The following is a 12,222-nucleotide window of genomic DNA, read 5'->3' as shown; positions in this document are numbered from 1 at the left end:
ACTCTCCTCTTTCACTTTCATCAAGAGGCTTTCTAGTTCCTCTTTATGGTGTATCAATTTCACTGAAAAGTAAAAAGAATTCCAATACCTGCCTTCAATGTGTATACTGAATATTTCAATGTATATACATAAAGAATTATTAACAAAAATAATTTGCCAAAGCTGATGGCACTCCCAAAGTGTTCATTTGCCTCAAATACAAGGAAGTTGGATTTTTACTCTCAGAATATATTTACTTACTGACTTTGGCACAAGATTTAGGCTCTCTAAAATGTAAAATACAACCTGAGGTGTATTAAATAGAAAATCAGTTTTGCTCAGTACTCAGCTAAAGAAACAGCCGCGTGAGACATACAATTAATATAGATAAATGCGTATTTAATTAATCAATTCAAGATATAAGTCCATTAACATTCATCATACAGAGATTTTTCTATTAAGAAAAAGATGAAGTTATTTCTACTGAACTTAAATCACATCACACTAAGATCTGTAATCACCTTCCCTAGAAGATAAGAGTTATAAAGAGAACAAAATACATGTAATCCAATAAGAAAACTGCCTAAATTTATATATGTATATACACATACTTGTGCACTTACTGTCTAATACCAATATTATTTTAAGTCTAATACAAAGAACAGAGAGGACTACCATTTAATCCATTTCAAACAAGGCAAACTGGATCTTAAATCATGTCTTTCTCAGCGGAGGTAATAAAATGTATTAATCATGCCTCAGTGGAAGCAGTTCCTTGATATGGAACATACCTCTGCTTCCTATTCCCAAATAAGAATTCTGGAGTTGCACGAAATGAAAGAAGGATAAGTTAGCAAGGAAGGGAGGAGGGAAAAGCTATTTTGCCATCAGTGACAGGGACAGACCTCAGTGCCTCTAGGACTCTACTTCGTCCACTGCGGGCAGAGCGGGTGCTGTCAGGAGTTGAAGAGGTACTGTTACAACCACTTCTTGAGAGGGAAGTCCTCTGCCCTTGGGGTTTCACTATTGAAGTTGCAGACATTATCTCCTGAAGCTGCTTTTGAAAGTTCTCTCTCATCTCCAAAGTCTGTGTCAGAGCTTGAAACAAACAAAAATATACCAATCAAGATAAGTTTCTCTTTACCACATCTATTCATAGTAACTATTTTGTCTAGATTTAGTTCAACACAGATTTATTGACTTGACATCTACTGAATATTTACTATAGGCTACAGTACTGTACTAAGACTATGAATACTGCAGAACCCAGACATCAAGGCAGCCCTTACTATGGAGACGGAATAGGAAATAATCAGGAGGCCCTCTGCAGACACTGTGCTGAGACACGTGGTCATCATCCTTCTGCAGATACCCTGCCGGTTTCTGATCCTCTCACACTCTGTACCACACCCTGACATACATTACAGTCATTTACGATTTTCCCTTATGGTCCTTGAAAACACAGACCACAACATGTTTATCTTTGGTTTCTTTATAGACTAAATATTGAAGCAGGTACTAAATAAACATTTTTGGAACGAACAGAGTGGAACTAACTAAATAGGTAAATCATAGGGAATGCTCTGGTACAGTAAAGAAAATAGAAAATACTGACCCATTAAATCCATTAAAGAGAGGACACCTAGAGCTTTAACGTTACTCATTGCTGCACCCTTTATAATAGCAAGAACTTAGAAATAACCAACATGCCCATCAACAAGGAACTGGCTAAACAAAGTGGGCCATTCATACTATGAATACTATACAGTTGCCAAAAAAGGGAAAAAGATTGAAGAAGCTCCTTATGTCCTAATATGACACTCCACAAGTTGAAATGTTAAATAACAATATCAATATCAAAGTAGAAAACAATATATATAGTAGTTTAACATTTATATATTTTTTTTAAATGAGGGAAGGAGAAAACATGTTTATAATTGTATACTCATAAAACAGCTCTGGAAGAAATCATAAGAAAATAACATCAGAGGACTTCCCTGGTGGTACAGTGGATAGGAGTTTCCCTGACAATGCAGGGAACGTGGGTGGGATGCCCGGTCTGGGAAGATCCCATGTGCTGCAGAGCAAGCACGTGTGCTGTAACTACTGAACTAGTACTGCCTCAACTACTGGAGCCTGAGCACTCTAGGGCCTGTGAGCTACTAAGCAGCTACTCCACAGCTACCGAGCTCGTGTGCCTAGAATCTGTGCTCCATGACAAGATAAGCCACCACAATAAAGCCCGTGCACTGCAACTAGAGAAAGCCTGCCCAAAGCAACAAAGACCCAGCACAACCAAAACTAAATAAACAAAATAACAGCAGAAAGATAAAGAGAAACTCTTTACACCTCCTTCTGCACCTTTAAAACCATGTGAATTTGTGTTAAAATATATTGTGCATATAATGAAACTTCTCGAATCAAAGGACCAATTTTTGAAAAATCACCGTCTCTACCTATGTTTAAGAGAATACGGCTGTGTCACACCAACTCTGTAGAATACCTAGTTTCACACATTTTACAGGTTTCACACTTATATAACTCAAAGCTTTGCTAACTATTAATTAATGACTGGCATGGGACCTCAATTCAGTCCTCAAATATTAATATATGCTTTACTTCTATTTAGTAATATAGAAGACAACTTTATTTGTTCATCTGATGCAAAGGAAGCATTCAGTATGAAAGATACACATTTATAAATTTTGTTCGTAATTTAAAATATTTTACCTCCTTTAGAGTCATTCCTTCCATTTCCATTTGATGTTGTTAGTTCTTTATTACTGGTGGTCATATTGTCTATATCATTTTCTTCTATAGGCATATGATCTGGCTATTGAAGGAGAAAAATTACAGTTTCTCAAATCAAGCCCTGTATAAGGCTTCACAGCAATATATGACTGTACATCCAGCTTAAAGAGGAAGCAAATGTATCATCCGTATCATTTACCTCATCATCCCTCATTGGAGAGCCAGCTGAGGGTAGTCGGTTATTACAGAGTCGGCCATCTTGCACTGTACTGATGTCCAAGCTCATTTTGGGATTATAAGTATGTGGATAAAGAGATTCAGGAAGATGTTTATACTCCTGGGCACACTGTAATACAATGGTGTGCTTTAAAACAGGACTAAAAAAAATTTTAGTGACTAAAAGATGTTAAGTAGGAAAAAGACAGCCAAAACATTATGTTCTAGGATGGCAAAAGTTCACAAAATTAAAGTTTTGAAAAGTAGTTGACTTTAAAATTCCATCATACAAGTAACAATTTGTCCTCACTTTTAAATGTCCTGCCCACTAAAGTATAAAATCTAATTCTATTTCTATGCTTTTGCCAAAGTATTAATCACATTTCGGGGAATACCCAGAAGGAAAATGGAAGAAGAAAGAAAAGAAACTGTATCGGCATGCTAAATTAATTCTCCTCAAAGCATTACAAAGTTTTCTTTCATATCATTTTTAACTAGCAAGAAGAATCAGACAATCTGAAAGAATACCCATTAAAGATTTACTAAGCATTTAAGGATTAAAGACCTTAAGTTTCTGATGCCAAAGAAAGGAAATGTGCAATTAAATAAGGTTACCAAACTTGTTTATGTACAGAGAAATGGATTTGTGCCTTGAAGTACTGTTTATGTTTTCATTTAACAGAAAGGGGAGGGGAAAAAAGTATGCTTACTTCTAAAAGCCAGTGCTCTGAAACAATGTGTACTCCTCTTTCTTTTACAGATTTATACTCCCGATTAGTGTCATTTGGTCGTCCTTGATAGATGAAATGAGTCACTGTCTCATCAAAACTCCACCTACAACAATCAAACCCACAAAAGCCTGAATACCTGAGAAAGATAACTACGTTAGTTTATCATATCATTACTCTCTATAAACAGAATATGCAAAACCTTTCAGGAACCAGAATAAGCCAAAACACTAAATGACAGACTCCACTTCCACTGTTAAACTTTATATGCATATCTTTTAATCTATAAATGCAGAGAGAGATGCAGAAACATATTCTTTAAATATCTTCTATAATATCACTTCATACAGGTGATATAATGATAAAGATATTTTCAAGTTAAGTATCCAACCTATCCTCCAGCTGCTGGCAGCCACTAGTCACTGTACATTTGCTCTGTGCCCCATAATACTGTGTACTCTACAAAGCATTATTCATCCATTCCTCACAACAATTCTAAAACACTGTATTATTTTATCCATTTAACAGATAAGAACACTGAAGGATGTGACTAAAGTAACACACTCAGTGAATAAGAGGTAGTGCCAATTTTGACTTCAAAAAGCACACTCAGCTATTACACTGTGTTCCCGATTTCTTCCCATTTAATATTTCCTTAACCTAGTTTGCTAAATGTGAATAACTTGTGGTAGTCATATTACCAACAGAAATGCTGTTTATGGTATCTGAGTCTCCATATCTATTTCAGCCTATATAAAAATGTATGTATGCAAAAATATAAATACTCCATTCCCCTCTGTGTTATCAGACAAAGGTATTTACATATTTAATGTATATTCTATTACTATGTACCTTCCACTGAGTTTAAATTATAAAAGTTAGATTTATGAAATCCATTTTAGTAGAAGGAATGTTGTATAAGTATCTGTAATAAAAAGGGAGTGCTATATCTGACGTGTCTGGAAGAGCTGGTCTAGATTTTAACTTTCCGCAGGTGGGAGACAGTAGCACTGATCTCTTTGGTGCGTATGGAAGGGAACATCTGGAACATCAGCACTTGAGAGCCGATTACCCTATGAACACACACATACTGTAACCTCTGCATAATAAGAGTTCTTTCCTCTCCTTAATTATCAAGTCTCAGAAATTCACTTCAGGAATACACCTAATGCAAATTCCAAATTAATGCCACTGACTATTAAATTCTGTTTAGGGATTTCAGCAATGTATTTTTTTTTTATATATTGAGAAGACGGGGGCATTTATTTATTTTGGTTGTCTGGTGTGGCTTGTGGGATCTTAGTTCCCTGACCGGGGATAGAACCTGGGCCCCCAGCAGTGGAAGTGCAGAATCCTAACCTCTGGACCCACCAGGAATTCCCAGGACTGGCATTTTAAATCTTATAAAAACACAAGTCCTATATGTGTCTTTTAAATCTTACATAAGTCCACATTTAAACAGAATACCCACGGACGCATTCTATTTTTAGGGCTCTTAGGGCTACTGTGAGAATGGTATGAGGTAATACTTGCCTCATATTGAGCATTCAGCAACCAGGTAAGAACAATATATAGACAATACAAATGACAGTAAGTAAGAAAGCTTTACTCTTCTACAATAGATGAATGAAACACTAAGGTGCCTATAATTATACAAATATATTTTATTTTTCCATTCTCCTGATTTAATTTCTCTATCAAAAAGAAAGATAACTGAAATGACTTACCAAAAGGGAAAGATAAAGCTAATCATATCCCTCAAACTGTTTGTTAACTGTAAACCAATCATTATGCTAACTATGAAGTGCTGAAAACAAGTGGTCAAGAAAGCAAGTACCACAGACAATGAAGGAATACGATCAACTTAGCACTGGCTGGAAGAGGCAAGGGTCTCTCAATCCCTGATACTGATGCCATTTGTGCTAGGGACCTGTCTCTAGCTGGGTTGTCAGGCTGAGAGTGGTTATCTATGCCTCCAAAGTAAAAAAGATAGGCATTAAACATCCTCCAAAAGACCATTTTAATTCAGGAGTGCTGCAGCACTTAGTAGCACTCACAGAAGGGCTCTAATTTGAAAATCACTAAGAAACATGCTTAAAATTTCCGACCTAAATGTATTAATAAACTCCTTGAAGACAAGGATTTTTTTTTCTAGACTGTACTCATTCATGGATCCCAAATTTTTAGAATAGTGTCACAAAGTATGTTCTCATATATTTGTTAAATATGCCCTAAAAACACACATGTAAGAGTGAATTGATATGGGACAGGGTATTTTAAAAGGAGGAGGTAAATTAAATAAAAACTGGATTTTGTAGATACTATGATAAACTATTAATAAAAGGCAAAATAATGCTTTTTTAAAAAAAATAGATGCTCACAACAGCTCTAGGTTTCCCTATAAATTGAGTTCATATCACCACCAAAAAAAAGATGTGCCAACTACCTGTAGTCTGCACCTAGAGAGGCTGCAATCCCGTTTAGTTCACTCTGCTTCTTACTGAGTTTCTTACTAACACACACCACTACCTTCTGAAGTGGCTTCGGAGCGTCTTCCTGCCCATGGAAAATAAAAGAAACAGATCAATTATTATTATTTTAAATGTTTTTTTTTTAAATCTAAAACTTCCTTTTAATATTAATAAGAGATATAATTCCACCTTTTCTGACTGGGCATCCTTCAGTTGAGGGCTGGCAGAAAGAGCAACAGCATTTCGAGAGCTATTTGCCAAAGCAACTTTCAGGTTTTTGACGATGACTTCTGAGAGTGGTGTACTCAGTTTCCTTTTCTGCTGGCTGGGACCTCCTGGAGTTTCCAAGGCTGCAAGTGCATCCTGTGTATATGGAGGAGGAGAGGGAGGAAGGAAGTGAGGAAAAGGAGGAGAAAAGGAAAGAGAAAGAAGAGGGGAGAGAGGGAAGAGAGAGAGGTAAACAGAAAAAGGAAAGGGGAAAAAAGAGGTAAAGAGAGAAGGGGAATAATCCTTAGTATTAACTGGATTATAGCTTTAACCTCCTCCAGCTTTCCTCCAAACAACAATAAAAAGAATGAAGTATCATCTGTATCTATATAAGATAATGAAGAAAACAATTCCACACTGTCCAACAAATTGGTTCAAAGAGACTCAGCAGCTTTATACATTTTCAGTAGTATTTTACCACATTTGTCTGATCTTACAGTTGAAATGGCTCAGACGGTAAAGCATCTGCCTACAATGTGGGAGACCTGGGTTCAGTCCCTGGGTCGGGAAGATCTTCTGGAGAAGGAAATGGCAACCCACTCCAGTATTCTTGCTTAGAAAATCCCATGGACAGAGGAGCCTGGTAGGCTACAGCCCATGGGCTCGCAGAGTCGGATACGACTGAGCGACTTCACTTCACAGTTGAAATTGGTTAAAATGATACCAAAAAACAAAATAAACAAAACAAACAAGTAAATAAGCAAAAAACACAGAAGGAAACAAGTCAGCAAGGACGGATATAAACTAGACATGGACAATAAGGAGGATTAAAAAGTCATACTGAGCTGAGGATTATGAAAAATCTTCAAAGGTACAAAATATATGCCTAGTCCCAAGCCACCCCAATTCCCACGTGAGCACTAGTCACTGCTGTTCAGGACCTGCGCTCATTCTCTTTCCCATCTGAATAGTTTTCCATATATACAGCAGAAAGTATTTAGCCAGTGCCCAACTGATGAATGTTAACCTTGAACACACAATGCGCACAGGTGAAGGAAGCCATGTAAGCAAAGTGCACACACCAACACTGATACATTCTCATGAGCGAAGCATCAGTGTCCCACCACGCACTAGAGAGCACAGGAGGTAATCAGGTTTTTCTTTTTCGCCCATCTGTTATATCAATTTAAAGACCACTGAGTACACGGTGAAGTACTATTCTATATATCACAAGAGAGAGACACTGCTAAACACATGATGACTAAACAATAAAACCTTTAAATGGGCTTTACACCTTCACTGAGACTGTTTCAGAACCATCAGTTTTTCACTGTAAGGTAGAAGAATGGTCTCAACAAACAGAAATATTTCTACTATCTTGTCTATTATTATTCCATTTACTATTCAAAGAATATTAATAGCTTTGAGACCTTAGAAATCATCTAGATATGCTCCGTAAGTTTATAGGTGAGGATAATGAAACACAAAGAAGTTGACTTGCCTTAAAGGGCAGTAAGAGGCAAAGCAAAGGCCTGATTCTAGATCTCACAGTTTCCAAACCAGTGCTTTCCCTCTACTTTCTATAGAATAAGTAATGTTAAAGTACAAAATGTTACTTCAGAAGAGATCTGATCAAAGATTTATCTTGGAGAAAACTGTCCCAGGTCAATTTATGTTTATTTTCTGAAGATGAACAACTTACAAACTTTAAGTCTGCTCCAAAACATACTATGAGTAAAACCACACAATAATTTTGCAAAGGTTCATGGATAAAAAAAAATGGTTTGAACAGCTATTTGAAAGGCCAAGAACTACTAAAGGAATAGTGAAGAAAATTATCTTTGGGGAATGAAAGAAAACCATCTGAGAAGGCTGAATTAAACCTTCATTTGTGAATGCATTTTTTAGACAGGGAGCCATATTCCAATGCTCAGAAGATCAAAGAAAGATGCACACTTAACTCATTTTTTTAGGACAAAGGATTGAAAGGTAAAAAGATAACATTTTCAGAAGGTGCAACGGGTGTACTCCTAGAATCAAAACCTAAGTCCAATGTGTCTATGTAATTTTACAGTTAATGAAAACTATTCATCACACAATTTCACTTGATCCTTACAGTAAGTCTGTAAGTTTTCAGTGATGTTATCCTCTTTGTACAAAAGATGGAACTGATGCTCAAATGTGTTAAATGATCTGTGAATCATACTGTTCACGACAGATACAGGACTTGAACCCAGATGTCCTGATTTTCCACCACCATATATATCTCTAGCTGTTACCTCAACGCTGGGTATACATAGGGACTCATGACCATGAATCTATTTGCCAACATTTCTGAAGTTACTACTACAAACTAAGTGATGGAGAACTTGGTGCTTTAACTTTATAAACTATAAAACTGTTATCTCCAGAACCATTTTCTATAAGCCTCACCTTCACATCAAAGGAAGGCTTGAAGAGTTTGTCCTTGGACAGAAACTTTGACGGCGTATCCAGGTGTAATGAGGGCTCCTTCTGAAGTGACTGTCCTGGGGCCGGGGAGACTGAAGCCTGTCCGGAGTGCTGTGACACCACCATGCGGAAAGCTCTACTCTGGAAGCGGTTCATATCTAAAGGTGTGACGGCTGTTTTCCTCTGAATTTCCCGATGTGTTACAGGATGCTCTGGAGTATCTGGATTTAGATTCACCTCATTTGTTGTTTCAGTTTCCAAACTTTGTTCTAGAGATTTAAAATGAAAAGGAACAAATGTGAGCCACTGATGTCGTTTTCTCGTCTCTTAAGAGGCATACAATAAGTGATGTTTTTATCTTCCTATTAGTTTTCATGTGAATTCTTAAGGATATTTCATACCACAAAGCTATATACTTACTTTCAAAGAAACAAACCAGACAATATATTAAAATATATGTTGAGTTAGACAAGCAAATCAACTGAAATACTGAATGAAATTAGATTTCCTGTTTCATCTTGTTACAACTTAAAATATTCTCAATAAACCTCATAATTTGCCCAAAATTATATAAGAAAATGCTGAGTGCCGAAGAATTGATGCTTTCAAATTGTGATGCTGGAGAAGACATTTCAGAGTCCCTTCGACTTCAAGGAGATCAAACCAGTCAATCCTAAAGGAAATCAACCCTAAATATCCATTGGAAGGACTAATGCTGAAGCTGAAGCTCCAATACTTTGGCCATCTGATGTGAAGAGCTGACTCACTGGAAAGACAGAAGGCAAAAGGAGAAGAGGGTGGCAGAGGATGAGATGGTCAGATAGCATCACTGACTCAATGGACATAAGCTTAAGCAAACTCTGGGAGACAGTGAAGGTCAGGAAGGCCTGGTGTGCTGAGTCCATGAGGTCACAAAGAGTCAGACATGACTTAGTGATTGAACAAGAAGTTAATGTCATCTTGGTCAATGGCAGAGTAAAAAGAAAATCCCAATTACATGTACTCAGAGTTAACAACTACAGTCAAGTTTTTGAAAAGTTCTTAATGAGATTTTAACATGACCTAAACATTACTTTGCCTCAGTTGTAAAATTCCCAGGTTGTCTAGAGAAAAGTAATAAGTAATAGCTTTGAGAGCTGTTCCCAAGGTTCCTTAAAGTGTGACCCGGGATGCCATCATGTTATATAAGAGAGGCTACTGGGTCCTCCCATTCTGCCTCCTACCATTTTTCAACATTTATAAAAACACTTACTAGATGGCTGCTCCATGCCAGGTCCAATCTAGACAATGAAAATATATAATTTACAAGATGCATGTACTCCTTGCCTTTTCAGAGCTTATGGCTGAGCAGGGCAACAGGAAAGTAAACTAGAATGGTAACACTGGGATAAAAGCTACAAAGAGACATGGTGTTATGGCAAGACAAGGCCAGACTTATGAATCAAGGAAGGTTTTTCCAGGGAAAGTGATATCTAAGCTGGGAGCTAAAAGATAAGGAGGAACAAGCAAGTACAAGGTGGGCAAGAGATAACATGCAGAAGTCCAGGAACAGACTGGAATAGAATAAAATACATAGATAAGGAAAAATAAAATAGGAATAGACAGCACTTTACTCACAGAAGGAACAGTAAATGGGATCCAAGCTCACATATTTAGACTTCAAATACTGAGACCCTAGACCACTCCCATACTGTTTTGTACTTTTTAGCTTTCAGATTGTGCCTACACTTGATAGTACAATTATAAATTGAACATTTCTGCTATGAACATACTTATATTGCCCACCCCTCTCCCCAATAATGGGTGCCCAACAGTGGCTCATGTTAAAGGGAGAAATCTTAATGACCGGTCTTAAAAACAAGTTTTAGCACATTCATATACCAGAAACCATGGTGTCACAGTCAGACAAGACTTAGCAACTGAACAACAATCCCAGAAACCAAACTATAAAAATATATATAAAATGACAAACAAAAATATTAACCTTCTTTAGATGAATTTTCAATCAGGAAATGGTTTTCATTTGCTCTCTTTCCCAATCTAGCAGACTCCAACAGCCAAGCTATAGTGACTGCTGGTAAATTCCACTTCTTGGCAGCTTCATATTTAGAACCACCTGGCTCTTTCAAAACAAGATGTGTACTGGCAAACATGCCTTTCTTTGCATTGGACTTGCGAACAAAGTACTCCTGAACACTGAAAGTTACGTTTAAAAAAAAGCAAATGGTCATATGCATAATAGTTGGCAAAGAATAACATCTCTAATACAATGGTGTTGTCAGAGTTCTAAGTATAAGAAAATACTCACATTAGAAGTTAGTTATGTTTCTTAAATTAAGCTAATCCTCTTACAATACTTACTCTAGGATAAAAATGCATTGTTAAAATTAAACTTTTTAAAATTAATTATTTAAAAATAAGCAAATTAAACCAGACTTACAAGAAATAATCAGAAAGATCATCTATTTAATTGGTCATTACCCACCTACCCACCTTGTCTTTCCTCCCAGTAAAAGACATGGAACAACTAGGGGAGCAAAGGATGAATATGAATACCACAACTTCTAGCCCTATACCACAACTTCTCTAAGCATTTTCACGTATATCATTGGATCCTCTCAGTATTTGTGAAATACCAATATTTTACAAGTTATCATAAAGATACAACCTGGGAAAAGATGCAAAATTAAGTGTCTTCCTCAAGATCACAGAATATTAAAGAGAACACCACCATTTGGATACAAACAGAAATGTCTTTGTTAAGTATCGCACATTTTCCCTAGTACTTTCAAGGATTCATTTTTCACATTTAACCCACTGATCAATTAATTTGGTACTTATTTTGGTATGAGATGTTGCTTCAATTTTATTGAATTATCTTTTCCTCAATAAGCCGAAACATCACCTTTATCATATACTAAATTCCTGTTTGTATTTAGGTCTATTTCTATGCTTTCTGCTACTTACAGACATATTATTATCTGTGGGGTTTACAAAATATATTTAAATAACAATTTTATTTCAGAATTTTTATGACTTTCCTGCTTGCTAATATTTTCTTATGAATTTAAGAATTAGTTTGCTTATTGCCTTCTCTAAAAAATTCCTTTATAATGTTTAGTCTTCCTGTCCAAGAACAGGTACATCTTTCATACTCTTCAAGTCCTGTTTCCCTCAATAGCATTTTACAAGTTTCCGTAGCTCTTCCAAATTTCACTTTCAACTTTTTTCTTAAATCAAAATATAGTTGACACACAATATTAGTTTAAGGTGTATGATATAGTGACTCAACATTTAAATAGATTACAAAGGATCAATACCAAATCTAATTACATCCCCGTGACTTTTAAATTTTATAAGTGGAATTTTGTACCTCTTAATCCCCTTCACTAATTTTGCCCAGCCTCTTATTCCCTTCC

The 12,222-nt window shown here is 36.3% G+C and overlaps 1 protein-coding gene across 1 annotated transcript in view; it reads right to left on the bottom strand.

Moving 5' to 3' along the window:
* Window positions 1-12,222, bottom strand: part of TOPBP1 (DNA topoisomerase II binding protein 1) — a 75,066-nt gene that overhangs the window by 27,460 nt on the left and 35,384 nt on the right. The window contains exons 13-20 of the mRNA XM_052639171.1: window positions 10,788-10,999; window positions 8,786-9,072; window positions 6,335-6,508; window positions 6,121-6,230; window positions 3,657-3,780; window positions 2,930-3,076; window positions 2,710-2,812; window positions 885-1,077 (exon numbers count right to left, since the gene is read on the bottom strand). Of these exons, the coding sequence (XP_052495131.1) occupies window positions 885-1,077; window positions 2,710-2,812; window positions 2,930-3,076; window positions 3,657-3,780; window positions 6,121-6,230; window positions 6,335-6,508; window positions 8,786-9,072; window positions 10,788-10,999 (1,350 nt within the window). The remainder of the gene's footprint in view (window positions 1-884; window positions 1,078-2,709; window positions 2,813-2,929; window positions 3,077-3,656; window positions 3,781-6,120; window positions 6,231-6,334; window positions 6,509-8,785; window positions 9,073-10,787; window positions 11,000-12,222) is intronic.

Source organism: Budorcas taxicolor, chromosome 1 (assembly GCF_023091745.1).
Source record: "Budorcas taxicolor isolate Tak-1 chromosome 1, Takin1.1, whole genome shotgun sequence".
Taxonomy (NCBI): domain Eukaryota; kingdom Metazoa; phylum Chordata; class Mammalia; order Artiodactyla; family Bovidae; genus Budorcas; species Budorcas taxicolor.
The sequence above is the reverse complement of the archived record's forward strand: the minus strand, read 5'-3'. Positions and strand labels throughout refer to the sequence as shown.